Here is a 19253-nt window from a genome sequence, read left to right as displayed (position 1 = left end):
GCGGGGATTCCGGCGGCCGCCCAAGATGGCGGCGCGGCCGCGCAGCCTGAGGAGGAGCGCGGGGCGCGGGTAACCGGGGCGGGCGCGGGGCGGCCGCGATGATCGAGCTGGGCCGCGTCTCAGGCGCTCGCTGAAGGCGCAGCCCGCCCGGCCATGGCGCTGAGGGAGCTCAAAGTTTGCCTTCTGGGGGTAAGTGTGGGGCGGCGGAAGGGAGGGTGGGAGCGGGAGGGAGAGGCTCTGTCAGAGCCCGGAGAGCCTCCGCAGTGATGGTGGGGAGCCTCTGTCAGAGCCCGGAGAGGCTCCGGCCGCGGGGATCCGCTCCCCGGGCGGAGGGTGCCCCTCGCCCCGTCCCTCTGAGGGGAGCGGGCCTTCCTCTCCTCAGGGGAGGCGTTTGCCAGCCGTCAGTATCGGTCCTTTTTCCCCCGTGTTCTCCTTTTAAAAATGAGAGAGGAAGCACGAACATCCAGCGTATGCTTCCCTCTTCCTCACAAGCTGTTCCGGGCTTGGAGCTCGCAAGGTAAATAGAAGCACCTGAAATCAAAGTGGTGGGAGAGAGGGAGGGGCCTGAACTTTTATTTTAAGGACATACGGAGGCTTGGGAGCCTTGCAGGTGGGGGAAGAAGGAGTCGTGGTGCAAACTGAAGCAGAAGTTTAAAGAATTCGGAGCTGTGAATTTAGTCTTGGTTTAGTCAGGGAGCCCCTCGTTGAGCAGGTAGAGGTGCCACCACCTGCATCGAAACCCTGTGTTGAACAGAGTCGGGCAAGAGTTTTCTGCTTCTAAATGGCCACATTGACCTTCAGAGGGGAAAATTATGTGTTTGTGTGCCCTTCGCGTTACGAAAGCATTTGGGGTAACTGCTGTTTGTGTCCACCCGACCTGAGAAGGCTTTTGTCACATAAGAAGAGGAGAATAAGTGCCCAGGAAAACTGGAACTCCCAGAGCCGGGAGCCACATCTGTATTTCTCTGTTTAAGGTTTGCTCTGCTTAATAAGACTACAAACAATATAAAATATTGGTTTTTTAGAAGAACTGGGATAATATGCTTTTCCTTGAGAGGAAAACAGCTTGACAGGGTAAACTGAGTCATATGTACTGCACCCAAATTTACTGCAATATTCAGAAGATTCAAAAAACCATACGAATAATGTACAACTTCATTTTCAGTGAAGCACTTCCTCAGGGTTTTTTTTCATTAAAATTTTGATGACTCTGGAGATATAAAGCAAGAAGTTGGTCTTTGAATGTATTAATTACATTACAATTTAAGATGTCCATCTACTGAGAAGAGTTTACTGAGTAACTTCAGTTCTAGATATGACTTCTATATATCTATTTTTTTCACCATGGAATCAGTGATGCAAAAACATACACGACCCAGAATTTTCATGTTATGTTTCCTCTCCTGCCATTTGTAGAGTTGCATTAGTAACATGTTTCAGGTGTGTCACAGAAGAAATTTCAAGTCTTTCATTAAGCAGGGTGGGACAGCATTAGTCAGAGGTTGAATGCATGTGTCACACTTGTATAATTCCATGTGCTCCATTGGTCCTCCATCCTGCCAAGCCATACTCAGTTGCTGTGTATTTTACTAATAGTGGTCTTTCCCTGCTGCTGTTCAATTGTAAGTTTTGCATAACTTTGGGAAAGTTTGAATAATAAATAATAAGTGTAAATGCAGATTTTTATAGTCCTTCATGAAAAGTCGCAGCAATTTCATTTAGAAAACTGTGACTTGTCACAGGCCTTTCCTTTTTCTACTAAATTAACATAATACTTGAAGTATTTCATCATCTAATTTCTCTGAGATTCTCTGCAGGAATGTATTATCACCATGTACTGCAAGATCTGAGGACAAAATATCATCTGTTTATAGTAACTAATGTCACTTTCAACTGTTTCTGTTCTTTTTTTAGGACACTGGTGTGGGCAAATCAAGTATCGTGTGGAGATTTGTAGAAGATAGCTTTGATCCCAACATCAACCCAACAATAGGGTAAGAAACTGAATAAAGCAGATGTGATTTATTCATGAATAAAATTAAATTATCTGAATAGGTTGCTCGAGGATTCTTCGTGTGTGGCAGCTAAATGTGGCAATAAACATGACTGCAGCCTTAGTGAAGCTCCTGAGCTGCCTTAGGACACGTAGGAGTGTTCTCAGCACTTGTGAAGCTCACATGTTCATCTGTAAGATCTGGACCCATTTTTTATTGTTTAGCTAAGCTAACAGTGAATAAATTACACTACAGATGCTTTTGCTAAAGGGACAACACTCTTTTCTTATGCACTACCTTTAAATTGCAACTTCTAATTGTTATGCAACTACACGGTTTTTAATTTATTTTTTTAAAATACTCAAGTACAATTACAAGTCTCCTAGCTTTTGAAGGTGGTTAGCATAGTAATTTAGGTTGTAGATCTCTCCCTGAATTAGTTCCACTGTTACACATCTGTGTGCAATGCACACAAAAGTAACTGGTGAAACTGTTCATGCAGTTGGTCTCACAGGTAAGGAGGGTGTTTGAAAGCTGAGCCTCAGAGTAGCAACATTACTGAGCTCAAATCTTCAAATGGGTAGAAGGAAGGGCAGTAGGAAGTAGCTGGACCTTTTTATTTCTTTTGCTGTCTTTCTTCTTGCTTTTCAAGTGTCTTGTGGGCTGCTTTGATCAGAAGCAGTCCTTGGCTTAGGGGAGGACACACTTTGCTTGATGCCCAGAGTGTGTGGGGGTGTCGGTGCAGCTTCCTGCCTCAGGTGTCACACAGGCTCTACTGCAGCTCTGACCAGAAGAGATCCTGCTGATAAAGATCAGCTGTGTCTCATCCTGTCCTTCTAAAAAATTGGGCTCCCCATGATCTCTCTCTCTCTTTCCCCTTACACCCCCCCCCTTTTTGAGTGTAAATACTGGTATGGACTTGCAAGGTGTTCTGTGGGAAGCGTGCTTTTGTTTAAATTTCCCTGTTAACAGCAGCAGCTTTTGGAATGAACTTCATCAAATCTTGTTGTCTTTCCTCTGGAGTCAGTTTGTTTTGATCTGGTGATTTTCTGACTGGTGTGTGGGTTGATTTTGTTTTCTCCTTTTATTCTCTTCCCTGCAATGTAGCACCTCCCTGTTTGAAGGCAGGAATCCAAAGAAATCCCTTGCATGTGTCTTCCCAGGGGAATGTCTGTCACTGTGTAGGGAGTTCAGGTGCTGTTGGAAGGTGTTAGCCATTGTGGTGAGGAGGCTGGTGTGTGCAAGAGAATTTTCCTTCACTGGTATCCTTCACTAATGACAGTACTGAGATTAGTACACTTGATTAAAGTGACAGACTCAAAATCTATCTTCTACCAGTCTTAAAATCATTCCCTTGTCTAAGGACTTGGTAGTTTGCTACAGTAGTATAAATGAATCAAAACCTGCCCAAATGCAGGGGTTGTGTGAAGCTCCAATAAGATACACAGACCCAAAATTTTAAGCAGATTAACTTTGAAATTTACTTTAGACCTTGCTTTTATTTCCTGTTTGAGACTAGTAGGTGGAAAGAACAAACTAAGGATTAGAGAGGAGTTTTGAGCACCTTACAAAACTAAAGCTGAAAATATTTTGACTTCATGGGATACATGCTTGAGTTCCTGACGTGAGATACAATCTTGTTTCCTGTTCTGTTTTCATTCCTCTCAGAACTATCTGAGCAATCACACTTTGTTGTTGTGAATATTCATCAGAAAAGTTCAAACATGAGCAGCTGTAAAAGCCCTGTCAGAATTCTGCAATTTTTGTCTTCTCAGGGTGTTGAGGACACATTTAACCAGTATCTGTCTCTAGGTACTGCAGAATACCTAGTCTTTCATTACAGCATCAAAAAAGAATTATGAGTATCAAACTGCTTTCAGGTACACCTTGTTCAGGTAGTTACAGAGCCTTCTTGGCTGGGAGAAGCAGCAAGGAAATGTAGTAACAAACCAGACATTATCCCTACTAAAAGTCATCAGGGATAACTCATTTGGAGGCTTTCATTGACCCAATTGGCAAAGAATTTCAAGCCACATTTAACCTCTGTTGTCAACTACCACTTGGGATGTTTAGTTGTGATGTGAATTACAGAAACACAGCTGTTCAGTTCATATTGACTGTACAGGCATGTTTTGGTTTATGGAACCAAGTAAGATAAATTCAGTGAGAATCAATGATTTAGGGAACTGTTTCCATGTTGGCCAGAGAATTCGGATTTGGTGCTTATTTTGCAGCAATCTTAAGGAAGTGGAAGTTTCTGCTGTGCTTTACAAGAGATACTCCTATCACTTTGTTTTTCTTTACTCAGTGCAGAAATACATCAACTAGTTAATGGTGTTGAAATGCATTGCAATTAGGCCCTTCCTTTGCAGGGGTTCTGCAACCTTATATTTGGCTTCTTAAAAGACTAATCAACTTTGGAGACTTGATGTACTATTTGGCAAATGAGCTGGGCTTAAGGAATGGGGAGAAAGTTACCTCCAAACAGTTGGAAGCATTGTGTAACTGCTCCCTTTCCCTTTTTTGTAATGTAGATAGTTATTGGTTCTCCTATAGCATTGAAACATGTCCAAAGACTCCAGTTATACTGAATACAAAAGTGTCAGGAACATCATTAAAATCTGTGCCCTGGTAGTACTTCAGATCCAAGATAAACTTGAGTCTTGGGCATTTAATGTTGTTGATCATGCTGAAAGGCTCCTGCTGAGTCTGACTGTACAGCAAGTACAGTTGGGGTGCTGGAAGAGGCTCCAGTACCTTCAGAATCCTGTCCAAAATGACAGGAAAGCAAGTTTGGAAGTCTGCAGTATTTTCAAGTGACAAACATTAATCATATAAGAGGTGTTCAGGATCACAATGTAGGATCTCATGTGCTTAAAATAACTATGTCACCTATAGTTCCAGTTTTACAAGGATTTGTGGCTTTTCTAGTAAAAAATGTGCCTACAGGTAATAGATATAGCCAAGAACTCCCTCTTGTAAAAGATTAGTTCTCTGAATTTGTGTTCTTATGGGAAATACACTGATTCATCTAAAGCAGATCAAGTAAACCACAAAGTACTTTGCAATATTTTCCTGTAAAAGATCTAGAATTTGAGCGAGGGGAGAAGCAGCTGGAGAATAGGAGAGATTTTTTTTTTTTGTCTTGTGGAAGTCCAAGAGCCTCTGCAAACTAAGTATATAATGACAGACAGGGTTTGGGAGCTGCACTGAGTGCAGACAGCAAGCAGGTTACTCATTATTGATTTCTCTGTCCTCTTAACACCTACCAGTAGTGATACAAATCTCCCATTCCAGTAGTGATACAAATCTCCCATATTTTATTCCCAAGTATGGACATACCAACATTTACCTGAATGTTAGTACAGAGATAGAAAAAGCTGATACAAAGGGAAGGATTTGACCTCTTTCCCCCTGGAGGTTTCCAGTGTACACTGAAGGGATTTGCTGTGATGATTCCTTCATTTAGGGAGAATATTGTTAAAAGGCTGACCTTTCTGGGTTTTCTTTGGGTGATACATCCTGTGGTTTTATCAAAAGCTTGTTAATAATTAAAGCTTATAATTGGCATTCATGTTGTGTTTTGTCAGTTGAATTTCAGGCTCAGAAAGGAAATTTCATCCTCATTTATTTCAGTGGTTTTGATCTGAAACTCTCCATCAGTTTGTGTGGGTATGTGTGGGGAAGGCACTTTTATTGGAGTGTGAACCTCTCTGGAAGCTCATGGTGGTAATGAATGTTCTAAGGATGTATACATGAACTGTATTTTTTTTTCCAGAGCCTCATTTATGACCAAGACTGTACAGTATCAGAATGAGCTGCATAAATTCCTGATTTGGGATACAGCTGGACAGGAGCGGGTACGTAGAGTCAATACCTGTGATGAAAGTTGTGGCCAGAGTTTGGGTTGCTTTTCAGCTCTGCCCCTGCAATCACAATACTAATCAAATCTGATGGTGTTAGAAGCTTTGTCAAAGGAATCTGGTTTGTAATTTAAATTTCAGTTTGGTAGTTTGGGGTTTTGATCTTTGCAGCATGCACAGTTCTGAGAGGAGGCAATAACAGCTCTCAAGAAAATGACTAGTCAAATGAAAACCCAGTTAATTAATTTGCAGGATTTCTACTTGGAATTTTAAAGGGCAACTTTGCTAGTGAACTTGCTTGTTTATGGATTACTAGTAACAGTGGTAGGAATCACAGCAGCTGTATTAGCAGTGCTTATTCTTGCAGTTTGTTGACTGCAAGTTAACTACTGGCAGGTGCCAGTTACTCCTGTTTATTTAGGATGTGAGTTAACTGTAACAAAGGTTGGGTCATTATTTCAGATAACAGCTGGCAAATGCAGCTTTACTATTTTTCAGGATTGGCTTGAGAAACAGAGCCCAAACAAACAACCCCTCAATAGGAGCAAACAAACAAAACACTTTGTAAAGGCTCAGTCAGTGCAGATTCACTTTTGGGTTCCTGGTGGAACTGCCTTTCCAGCTTTTTAGCTTGATAACAGCCTTGGTGGCTAGAAAGTAACTCAAGGATATTTGTGTTGCATTTCAGTTGCTGTAGATTTTGAATGACAATTCATTTCCTTCCAACAGCACCATATAAAGCAAACTTATGTTGTCAGGGATGTTTCCCAGGAATATGTCCAAGAGTATCCGTGTTATCAAAAATATCTCAAGTCCTTCCATTACTAGCAGTCAGTCAGCATTGGCTGTAAATAGTTTGTCTTAAGTGAACATCCTAACCCATTTGGGAATGTTGAGGCTGAAGTGTGATATTCTGAGAGGTAGAGTCTGAATTTTTAGAGGTTGGTACTCTTAACTGGAAAGCTTTATAAACATGCCTGCCACAGCTTGGCAGGAAACATCCATTACATGTCAGCAATTCCATCCTGTCCACTGTGTCTGCAAGGAACAAGTTGACACGGTGGGTTGGATTCAGCACACTGCAATCTGAGGAAGCATCTCTGTACATGACCAGCATGTTCCTTGTCTCTGTCTATTTTTAGACTGAGTGATACCTCTTTAATTTTCTTCTGTACAAGTTGAACGATATCTTTATTAAAATCAAAAAAAGGAAAGGTCTTACAGGGCTCTGACCCAAGAGCTGTGATAGCTGTGAAGCTCATGTTCCATACCTGAGAGAACTTACTGTGAGACCCCAGTATAACCAAGGAATATAACCCCAATATAACCAGGGAATGTGAGCAAGGATATTTAGTTTGATATGATGCAGTATCTTCACAGGCATTTCTTTGTCCAGAACAGGACAGCACTGTCACTCACTGCCAGTCACAAATGGGCTGCATACCCACCTTGCCCTGAAATCTGAATCAGAGTTTTCTGGTCATGCAACACATCTGACAATGAATTATGGAAGGGATCTCTTCCCTGGTGATCTGGAATACCAGAAACATCCACACCATTCTTGGAACTAGGATATCTCTGCTGAGCTGTGATGAGGAATGCACAGAATTCATAGTCCTGGCTTCTTGAGGAGCATTGGCTATTTCCCATTTCAAAAGCCCAGCAGCAACTAGTGCTACACTGCCCTGGGCACTCCCTTGTTCTCAGAGGTGGGAATGGGCATTAATTCACTTCACACACCTCATTGCCCTAAACACACACCTTATTTCTTCCCTCCTTTCTTCTACACTGACTCAAACTGGTAGGAGGTTACTTACAGCAATTAGGGTTTTTTGCCTTCTTAACAGTTTTGAGTTTCTCTGGATAATTACGTTATGTAGCCTTAACAATTCTGTCAGAACATGAATTGGAGGCTGGAGGGCAAGCTGAAGTCTTTGGAAATATTGCAAAAGGAAAATTCACTGTTTCTGGTAACATCTGTTTTGTTAATATATTTTATCTGCCGACTGCTCTTAAGGTGGAAAAAAGTATCTAAGTGTTAGCAGACAGGAAATGAGAGTAATACAAAATCAGCAAGTGAAAGTTGGTTTATTCCCAATGTAAATAGTCAAATAATCAAAAAGCCAGGTTGCAACCAGTCCAAGTGGTGGTTTACCAAATATGTTTCCCTTTACATTTTAGTGCTTAGGAGGAAGAGAGGGATTATGTCCCAATGAACTGAATGCCTGCCCATGTTTCCCTTTCTCACTATTAAATATTTTTATATTCTGAACTTTGTGTTCAAAATCCTATTTTCAAAACAGAATTTGAGAGCCAAATGTAAATGGTCTGGAATTCTGCTTTATAGCAAGATTTTTATGATTTATAATATTGCTCTCAGTTGAACTGCACTAAGCAAAAGGAAATTGATATTTTATTAGAACTGAATAAGCCTTTATGAAAAACTGTATCCAATTCATTATTTTTACCCTGAGTAACAAGATGCACAAAAGTTCTAAATGTGCTTATATGGAAGCAATATATGCAGTTCACCCTGTACTCTGATGGAGGGTGTTTAGATTAGTTGTCTTGGGTTTTTTTTAAGTTGGCAGGATATCACAGTGTTTATAAGAATGTTTCATTGATACTTTTGATGCAACTTGATCATGTGGTTTATGACTTTTTTCAGTCCTGGATTCATAACACTCTCTCAGGGCAAGGATACAGGCCTGGTTTGTACCCTGCAAATGGCCTACCATCCAAATAGACCTGCTGTAGATTCAATTCTGAAAATAACAAGAAAATTACTGCAGCCTTTTACTGCCTAGTGTTGTTCCTTAAAGCTCTACCTGCAACAGGTCACACAGTTGTGGCCTTTTGCAGTTTTTAGTTTTAAACATGCTTCTAACTTTTGAGAGAAAAACTGAAGTGAAATCTTTAAAACCCTAAGTTAGATTATGAAGAAACCAGCATTTCTAGCATTTGAGAGTTCTGGGCTAGAACTTGACACTAACTTCTGAACATTTCACATCAGCATTAATATATATTAATTTTCTTGACACTTTTGTCTTAGTCAAAATTGAACTTGCTTCTTGCTCTATTTTTCTCCTTGTTTGCTGTTTAAAGTTGAGCACTGAGTTTGTGTATAATTGACAGTCTGTCAGGTGAGAGATTCTAATCCAGTCAAAACAAGCTCAGGTTTGACTCTGCTGTTTGCAGTAGGTGTGCTGCTGAGCCCAAACCAGCTCCGGGTTGCCCTTTGGAGAACAATGCCTTGCTGGCCCCCATGTGCTCTGCTGCACAGTCACTGTAATTGTAAAGAAAGGTTTTCCACTCATGTGACCTTTAAAGTACAGTTTTCAAGAGTACTAATAATGGTACTGAAATCCTGCAGGTCAGGGGCAGGTGATGTTCATGCTGTCTGTCTGTCTGTCTTTTCAGTTCCGTGCTTTAGCCCCGATGTATTACAGAGGCTCAGCAGCAGCCATCATAGTGTATGACATCACAAAAGAGGTAAGAAATTTATCCTTAGCCAGCATTACAATTTCTGTTTTGTTTTTTTTTCTGTGTCATGGGCCAGTTCTGACTCTTAATTGCTTCTGTCCTTTTTTTTTTCCCCCCTCAGGAAACATTCTCAACATTAAAGAACTGGGTTAAAGAGCTTCGCCAGCATGGACCTCCCAACATTGTTGTAGCTATTGCAGGAAATAAGTGTGATCTCAATGATGTGAGGTAAATAACTGTTGTCAGGTTGGAGGTTTTCCCTTAAGCCCATAGTGCTAAATGTTTTAGGATTTCAGAGCAGCTGAAAGCTACAGAACAATTTAAGCTGTTTTGCTCTAGCACTGTAGTTTCACAGGGGATTTGAGCTGTTTCTACTGTCAGAAGATGTGGTTAGGCTGCCCTTGGATGGTCTTGCCCACTTCCTCCCCAGTGCTGCTGTGAGTAGATGTGTGATTGGCAGTAAATGGGGCTGTAAAATGGATCCAGATTAAAACTAACCCCTTAAAAAAAATAAAAAGAGAACCCATCCAAGTGTATTTATCTTTCTCACACCATGAACACTCGCTGGCATAACGGTGTGGGGATAGCAGGGTTAGGAATGAGCAGTTTACTGGGAGACAGGATTACCTTTTCTGGTGGCAGTGCCAAGTTACACAAACCTAAACTGCCTGTGAAACTACAGTGTAATAGAAGCTGTTTACCTCACTCTGTAAGAAGTGCCCCTGTCAGTCTGTAGCACCTCATTTTGTTAGGAAAAATATCAAGCCTGTTGGAAAGCATTGTGTAGGTTTTTCTGACTTGCTTGTTCAGGTGCCTTCCTTCCCTGCTCAAATATTGGGGTGGAATTGGCTGTGGCCAAAATAGTTGCAGGGAGCGGGAAAAGCTCTTGAGAAATTTTATGAACAGCCAAACTTTCAAGAAGGCATGCACTAAAAACAAAAGAAGGCTTTTTTTATTGATGTCCTGGTTTAATAAGCCAGAGTTCAGAAAGAAGGTGTGTGTAGATTTCTTGGGTTTAGATTTCATTGGAAAAGGTACCACAGCTGGTGTCTCAAAGGAGACAGATGGTTCTGTGTTTAAAGAACCACTGCAAGGGGGGTTCTTGGAATAGTTTTACAAATTGTTAATATATAGCAGTCATCTAGTGAGCTCTAGTAACTTCTGTTACAAGTAGCATGTCTCTTGAAGGACATACAGCTTAAAACTACTTGGAACAGTATTCAGATTCACACTCATTTCTTGGTGCTTAGGTGGCAGTCATGAATTATGTAAACATTACTATTCAAGCTAATGAGCAAGACTCCTTGTGCTTTAGTCAGAGGCAATATTTGAGTCACTGATCAGTGTGTGCTCTTGATATTCTAAAGTTTCTCATTACTGAAAGTAGCCTATGTTTTGTAGAAACTGTATGTCAAGTGATGCAACATATAGTCCAGACCTCTCTGCACCTATTAGGGTTTGGTTTTTTCAAGTTGTTTAAGGAACTTACTTCATTATCAACTTGCCTACTTTGGGGTGCAGAATAACTATTCCACTGCTGGGCTCTGTGGCTGTGTGCTCAGTGTAAAGATGTTCCTCTTTATAGCTGCATCTTCATGCAAAGTAAATGCTGTCCTAATGATTTGTGCAGTGTTGGGAGATACTTGGGTTTGTAACCAGTTGTAGGAAACACTCCAGATCTTTGGAATGAATGCTTTAGGATCGTGTCAGCACATCTAAAGCTGGTGAGTGTGTGAGTAACACACCCCAGAACAATTGATTGCAAACTGCACTGAGAGCACTCGAGACAAAACCTCTGCAGTGTTGTCAGATGGATTAAGGCCTTGCTTAGTTTAGGATTGTGCTCAAACCTCAAGGCAGGGAGACAGCACAGAGTAAAGAATGAGCATAAACTTCAGCATGAGGGAGCACTGTGATGCCAAACAGGTAAAATAGAAAATACCCTTTACAGGAGACACTTAATAGCCTAATCTATCCCTTAAGGTTTTGAATAATGAGGGGGGTTTTGCACTCATGGTTTTTTCTTTGCTTTGTTTTTCCAGAGAAGTCATGGAAAAAGATGCTAAAGACTATGCAGATTCCATTCATGCAATATTTGTAGAGACAAGTGCGAAAAATGCAATAAACATTAATGAACTCTTTATAGAAATTAGTAAGTATTCAAACAGTTAATATACTTTCTTCTGCAACAAGTTCAAGTAGAAATTTGATTTCTTTATTACTTTTGTGCTATTGAGGTGAGAGTATACTGACTTAAATTTTTTACAATTGGACATGAATACAGACTGCAAAATGAGCTGCATGAATTTTTGGTCATCTAATGACCTCTAAATATTCCTTCTAGAGATTTTAAGCCTACTGTGATGCTGTTGGATAAGTAGCAAGCAGGGCACTCATGTCAGAATTTAGTCTCATCTTACTATGTCTGTTACTGAATGTTTCAATTAGCACTTCGAAGGTCATGGAGGGGAAAGGAAAAGGCATGAGGAAGATCCAGACTTTATACATCTGAGAAAAGGAATTAAGTTCTCACTCTTAGTGTTTGTACTTGGTCTAAAAAGTGCATTTTTAAAAACAGAAGAATTCATAAATGCCAAATTATTGCATGAGAAATAGCAACTATTGCATGTAGATTTTCCACGAGTATTTTTGTGGTATCTTGGGGGTTTTTTATATTAAATTGCAAATCTTTTCTGTCTCATTTGTGATGGGGACAACAATGATACTTTTTATGCTTATGAATAAAAAGCAGACAGTATTCCAAAGTGAATTCCATGCAATATTATTTGGGGCATATGTGGCAAGTAGCAACACCAATGTGCAGGTACATCAGCCTGCCTGTGAAAAGAGGGCTAACTACAGAAACGTTAGACTTAGGAAAAAAAATAGGTCTTTCTAAACAGCTGAATATATTGAGGCTGATGTAAAAAGTATGTGCTGTAGATTGGCTTCCTGATTTACTGACTTAATAGCTGCTCTCTAAAATTGATCTTGAATAAATCACAGGGGGAAAAAAAGTCATAAATCCTTCTCAGAAAGGAATACTCAACCAGGAATAGTCCATTTTGAAGACTGATGAGATGACTAAAGCTGCTCTCTCCACAAGCACCTCGGTGCTAAGCCCGGTGCGGGTGATCTGTGGAAATACGGGTCAGGATGGGAGTTCTCAATGAAGATATTCCAGATGGCATTGCATCCTGCACAGTGTCTGCTCTGAGTGCTTTTACAGCTCAGCTGGCCAGGTCTAGATGAGCCTGAAGAGTAAACGCTGCTAAATGAGCTCCAAACTGCCTCTGCTCCTGCTTTGTGCAGCTGTACCTCTTACAGACACCATGGAGACTCCTGCTGCCATCCTCTTAGGCAGGAATGTCATCCCTAATGTCATACAGCTAATTGAAGGTGCATCTTTATACACAAAATATACACTGAGTGCTTAGAATTCATCTCAAGTATAACATTTGCTCTAAATTTCCCTTCCTGCCTCCTTGTAGGTCGCAGAATTCCATCGACCGACACCAACCCCCCGTCCAGCGGGAAGGGCTTCAAACTTCGGAGACAGCCATCGGTGACGAAGCGCAGCTGCTGTTGACCCACCCCCTTAGAAAGTCAGACTTGTTCCTACAGTAGGTGGTCTTGGAAGTTCATAGTTCACGTTGGGTTTGTATTCTCAGTCTTAGATCTTTATCTGCTGGTGTTCATACACCCAGGGTCCCCCCCCAAAAAAAGGGACCAGCTCATCCGACAGCCGCACGCTGGCAGACAGGACTGCAGCCGCGACGCCGGGGGGTGTCTCTCGCGTTCAAAGGGAATCCGTCATCACTTTTTTTTGGCCTTGCCTGACAGGAAGGTGACTATATGGGTGGTACAACTGAAAGGTTTAATAGTTTTCTAATCAAGGTTTGAGGAGGTTTGGTTTTTGGTTTTTTTTTTTTGTTTTTTTTTTATGTAAAAAGGGAAATGAGCACTTTTGTGGGACATCAGGGTGGGAGGAGTCTGGAAGTTAGATGTCATTTCTTCCTTTTCTTCAGTGAGCCTTATTTTAAATTTAAGTGTAGCTAATCCAAAGTGTGGTGGGACAGTTGGTGTGAGATGGCTACAGAATAAGCAACTGAAGATAAATAGTAGGTAAATCAGTCCATCCAGTCCCCAAATCCCATTTGCACTTTTTATTTAAAGATGATATGCTCTGGGGGTGGGGACACAAGCAACAGATATTAAACCACAGACAATCTTTCTTTCATGCTGACTGTAATCACTTTAAGGCAAAATGATATGCTCATAGGCATCTTTTTGTTCTCAAAAGTTTTTTGATATTAAGATGTTGGTTGAAGAAAACCTACCTGTAGTTCTGACTAAATTAAGTGGTTACTGACTAAAAACATGCTGTAAACAGATGCTGCCAGTGGTTCTGATAAGACCTACAGGTTTTTGGGGAAAGCTTTTAATTTCTTGGCATGTGTAAAGTGTTCATAGTATATTTATGAGACCAGTGTTTAAAGTATTATAAATTATGTAAAAATGGTAAAAAATAATGCAATCTTCTACACTCCTTCCATTCCACACCTATGGATAAACCCTTGGGGACTCTCCATCAGGTTTTTTTCCTGCATTTTAGGTATTGTCACTGTGAGTTCATCCAGAGGCAGGTGAAATTCTTTCTCTTTCAATCACATCTGAAAGGGCCAATAGAGAATGCTGTCAGTGCAGCATGAGGACTGTCTGTTGAACAAGCTTTCATCTGGGGTGCACCCAGTCTTTCCTATTTTGGGCACAAAAATACAAATAGGAAGTAACCTTAAGACACGTGGTAACGTAGATCGTTACCACTTGGTTCCTGGGGTTTTTCATCTGTGAGGGGTTTTAGCAATTCAGTGTTTAGCTTAGTCTGTATTGGTTTTAGTAGGCTTTCAATTAAACCATAGGTTGACCATACCTGTTTGTGCTATTTTATTTATTTTTATTTTTTGTTTCTTACCAGCACTAGTGAGAAACTTTTATACTTTTGACGAAGAAGAGCTTAATAGACTTGAGTATATACTAAAATATGCTGTTTAGCTTTAGTATCAAAATGAGGTCATGTTGATGATGCTTATTCTTTGTTTTTAATCTGGTTTTCTATCATCTCAAGTATTTTCTCTGAAGGAAATGTAAGAAGGTTTGTAAGAAGTGAAAGGACTCGTAGTTCAGATTAGTTTGTATCCGTGACAATTCCCGGAGAGCTGTTCTGGAGCAAAACAGGCAAACTGTTGCAGTGAGGTTCCTGAAAGGGTCAGTATGTTCTGATGAAATTTGGTGACTACATTTCTGTCATGCCTTTTGCTTACCCTGCCTGCACTGCCAATGATGCCTTCTTTGCCACACACCTAAAAAATACAACTTCCTTGCATACTTCCTATTCTTTTGCAGTTCTGATCCTGAATTACTGCAGTTAATGGAAACATGGAAATAGCCAGTGTTTGAGATTGTCCAAACTACAAACCCTGGAGGGAGGCTGCTCTTTAACTCTTGCCTGTTTAAACTGTCAGATGGTTGATGTAAGTTCTGAGTCAAGAGAACTGTTTATTGATCCATTGGCCCCAGCTGGAAGCTGCAGTAGTCTTCCCTGGATGAGATGCACATGTTGATTGCTTCATTTTTCTTGGAGAAGAATGGTTTCTTTTGTATTAATAATTTGTCAGGTCATCTGCTTTCATCTTACACTAGGCTTGCTGGAATTGATTTTAGTTTGTCCTAACATAGCTTCTCTATTTGGTGATACATTAGTATTTGAGTGTTTGGAGAGCTGATTATCAACTCTTCCAGCTAAATTTTTTAGTAACTTTTTCCTGTGAAGAAGTTGTTAAAAAAGCTCAGGATTACCATTTTTATTCCACCATATCTTTCTGCTTAATGAGTGGAGCTCATCAGAGAGACCAAACTTTCAGATGCTCTCAAAGGGAATTCCACAATCACAGAATGGGTCAGGTTGGAGGGGAGCACAGGTTCAACTTCCCTGCTCCAGCAGCATCTTCCCAGAGCACATGGCACAGATTAACTCCTGCAAAACAAGTCTGGAATGGTAAAGTATCGTGTATGTAAAAATGTAGCGAGGTGCATGTCATAGCATTGATCCAGAGTATTTTTTTTACTGACAGAATATAACTGTTTCAACTTCTAAACAACACCACCATTCTTTCACGTGAAAGTTACAGATTTGAACAAAAATATAATTTGGTAAATATTTAATTCTTAAGCTTTGGAGCAACCTGAATGTGCTCCCCAAGTTTCGGGAGGTGTCTTCATCCAACCCTCTAAATTACAACAGCCACTTGGCTGCCTTGCCAGGCTCCTGATCTGTGCTGTAGGTAATTTTGTAGGATATTTTTTATCCATCCTGAAAACTGGCACAACTAAATGCCCAAGAAGGCAAAATCTGGAAACTTACATTTAATAACATGAACGTCTAGTAATCCTACTCCTGAAAATTGTTACAGGTGCTTTGAAAAGCTCTAAGACAATTCTAACACCTTTTGCTGTTGCCAAGAAGGTAAGGACTTTGTTCTTAGGTCCATGTTGAAACAAAACAAATCACTGCTCTTCAGAACTCTGCTGACATCAGTGAGACCCTTCCTTTAAGTGTTGCAGGATCAGACAGTTAATGGTTTAGAAGGATGTTTTATGCAGACTTGAGTCTTTGATGTGTTGCTTTACATTTAATGCCACTGGCCTGCTCAAGAAAGATTATTTATTTGCTTGGGAAAAGAGTAAGAGGAGAGGAGACAGTGCCTGCTTACTGATTTGGAAGTCTAATCCTTTAACCTGATTGAGGGAGAGCTACATTTGTGGTTAAAGCTTCATTTAATTATCAAGAAGTAATTCAGGATGGATATCTTGGATGGTTTAGAAGTTGGCCTCAGCAAGACTTTTTTGTTATGCTGTTAAGCTTAAATTATTCCTCAAAATTAGTGTTAAGTTCCAGTATAAGGTAGTATTAGTTGGAAAAGGAAGCTGTAGCAGTGATGTTTGAATGACTTGCTTGTGGAACAGTCTTTAGTGTGTATTAAGGGTGTTGTAGTCTATTTGTGGTGTGCTATGTCAGCAATCTGCAAAGACTGTCTTGGGAATTGCTGCTGGACAGGACAGAAGCTGTCAGAACAGTGGAGCCTCACTGAGTGAACCTCCCTCACAGCAGCAATAGCTACAGACCAGCAGGGAAAAATCATCTCAAACACGAGGAGGGCCTGCATCATTCACTGACTTCAATTCTATACTGCCTGTTCAGTTTCTAAAAAGGCTTCATGTATCTCTTGTGAACACTTTCAACCTCTAGAAAAAAAGAAGCTTTTCTGTTCATGGACAAGAGAGCAGGACAAACTTTCTTAACTTTCCTGGCAGGAAGTGGTTTTACAGAGACCTGGGATTGTTTATACCCCACGAGTCAGTTACTTGAAGCAGGAGAATTGTGTACTTGGAATTAAGCTTCTAAAAAAATCTGCACAAAATTCTCTGAAGAAAACTGTTAGTTCTATGTTCAGATCCCATCCCTAGTAATAGATCACTAGTAATGGTAGTTGACAGAACATTTACAGAAATAAGATGTTGGTGTGAAATACTAAGGTCAGGTGGAAACACAGGTTCTAATATTAAAAAAGTCATGTTAGCTTTCCTTTGAGTCTTATGGCTCCAGCTTGTCAAAAGGAATGTGCTTGAAACTACATCTTTGTATATCCTACAAAATTCAGGTGCCAAAACATGATTCCCTAACATTATTGAGGCCTTCTGACACCAGTGTTTCTGAAACATCCCTTGTGATATTCTGGAGGTCTCAAAAGTCTGAATGCTGAGCATTTCTTGCTCAGCTACAGTCAAACATTTGTGACTTGGAAAAAATCAAACAAACATTACCAGACTTTGTCCATGAAGTGTCACAGATAACAAATCTTTTAAGGGATACAAGACTATCCTGAAATCCAAGAATACTGATGCTCTTAGCCTCTGACATGTCAAAATGATCCTAGGGTCAGCTTTTTCCTCCTTCCCCTCCCATTTCCCCCCACCCCTGAATTTTTGACATGGTGTTGTCAAGAGTGTACATGCTATAAACAGCTATTCAGAAATACTTTAAAGAGTTCTAATGGCTCAGAGTTATTTGGTGCTTTCTATTTGACATGGAAAATCAAGGCAGTAGGATGACTCTTCTCAGTCTAGAGTCAGGACTTCTTAGAAGAAACAATTTTGCTGTTCCTGTTACGTCATCCTGCAAGTTGATGTTCTTCTATTTTTGCTTAAACACTACTATAAATTTTATTCAAGGAGCTAATTACCTTTGTAAAGGTGTTCTCTTAAGAAGGTTGGGGTTTCCTTTGCTTTGTTTCTATTGATGTTTTCACAGCAATATTATGGAACAAACCAACTGCTACTTCTTTTCCCAATGTTGAAGGGCACAGACCACTCCTCCTGTGTGGGTGTGATGCTCCATCCAGTTGTTGCACTTGGACATGCTGTAACTCTGACACCTTGGTAGATTCACTGCTACTGTCTTGCCTCACTTCTGCTCATGTTACAATATGTATTTCCTATTAAATCCATTATGTTTTCTTGGCAATTTGTTCTTTGTTTCCTTGTGGGGTTTAGACAGGAATAGTTTTGGCGAGTGGCTTTTTTGCCACAAAGGTTCTGGAAGTATCTGCTACAACAGCAAATATTTGTAAGCAAAGTAGAAATTCATTAGTACAGCTTTAGGAAACTGTTACAGCAGCTGAGAGCTGCACCACAACTGTATTTTGCCACATAATGAAGGCTAAAAGCACACTCACCTGAAGGAGCAAATTATTGTAAGGCTCTAGTAACACAATGTAAACTCTTCTGTATTTTAACTTCCTTTTTTGTACTTCCTGAATATTGTGTGTCCAGCAGTGACATTGTGACGGTGAATTAATTGATTTAAGGCACAGAAATGGATCACATTTCTGGAGCTGCAAGACACTTAAGACTTCTTGGCTATCTTCCCATTTTTACCCCCCACACTGAGTACAATGAATTTAAAAAAAAAAAGGAAGGTTTCTTCTCAATGAGAAACTTTGCATTTGTGTGTTCAGGACACAAAAATCACCTGATATGCAGATAGCTCTTGCAGTGTAATAAATGTTTGCCTGTAAAATTAGGTGTGAAGGTTAACCTTGGTATCAGCAATTCTTGTCCCTCGTAAGAACACTCTGCCTTTTCAGTCTGGGATTGAGTTAACCTGTTACAAGGGTTGAAAGGTCTGTGCCTTCTTATTATATTCTCTCTTACTGAAACAAACTCAAGCCGCTCAAAATTACAGAGCGTTTGCAGCACTGTAAACTGCACAAATTCCCAGCCATTGCTTCACTGCATGAAGTGTAGTCAGATTACTAGTGGTGAAATATTGTAGTGATGAATTCCCAAGCTTATGAATGTTTTGAGACTTTTTTTAGTCTTCTCTTGGGCTGGTCCTGAGAGCGTGTACAGGTTTGTCTGTATTGTTGGTTTGTAGATGCTAATGAGGAAAACCAGGCTTTTGTTCTCTCCTTTTTGTTTGAATTGTTACACTCCCATATAGTGCATAGAATGCAAATAAAGAAATGTTGATTTGACATAATGTAAACAGCCTTTTCAGCCTAAGCATTCATAATAAACTTTTATAGTGTAATAACGTGCTAAATCACTACCAGTCTGATGTATTGTGCAAAAAAAAAAAAAAAAAAGAAAGAAAAGGTGTAAACATTTTATTAATAAAAAGCTTTGTTTATAAATGTCCTGGCTTTGTTTATAAATGCTTCCAAAATTCTCAGCATCTTAAAAAATAGTCTCTATAGCAATAGGGTTATAGAAGAGGAATGTCAGCAATAGCTTTTAAAATAGCATTTACAAACTATTCAGATAGCTGTTTTCCAAAAGAACTGACTACTGG

At 40.2% G+C, this 19253-nt stretch overlaps 1 protein-coding gene across 1 annotated transcript; it reads left to right on the top strand.

The window, feature by feature from the left end:
• Positions 1 to 9: 9 nt before the first annotated feature.
• RAB22A (RAB22A, member RAS oncogene family) lies at positions 10 to 19007 on the top strand. The gene is made up of 7 exons (XM_064674134.1): positions 10 to 189; positions 1915 to 1994; positions 5773 to 5854; positions 9278 to 9349; positions 9462 to 9568; positions 11383 to 11492; positions 12832 to 19007. Exons 1-7 carry the CDS (start codon positions 154 to 156, stop codon positions 12927 to 12929), a joined length of 585 nt encoding a protein of 194 aa, XP_064530204.1. The 5' UTR covers positions 10 to 153; the 3' UTR covers positions 12930 to 19007.
• Positions 19008 to 19253: the final 246 nt, after the last annotated feature.

The sequence above is a fragment of the Pseudopipra pipra genome, chromosome 17 (genome assembly GCF_036250125.1).
Source record: "Pseudopipra pipra isolate bDixPip1 chromosome 17, bDixPip1.hap1, whole genome shotgun sequence".
Taxonomy (NCBI): Eukaryota; Metazoa; Chordata; class Aves; order Passeriformes; family Pipridae; genus Pseudopipra; species Pseudopipra pipra.
This window is presented reverse-complemented; position numbering and strand designations above follow the sequence as displayed.

Coding starts and splice junctions, on each gene's coding strand:
- RAB22A (XM_064674134.1), top strand. CDS start 154: ATGGCGCTGAGGGAGCTCAAAGTTTGCCTTCTGGGG. Junction 190..1,914: donor TCAAAGTTTGCCTTCTGGGG/GTAAGTGTGGGG, acceptor TTCTTTTTTTAG/GACACTGGTGTGGGCAAATC. Junction 5,855..9,277: donor ATACAGCTGGACAGGAGCGG/GTACGTAGAGTC, acceptor CTGTCTTTTCAG/TTCCGTGCTTTAGCCCCGAT.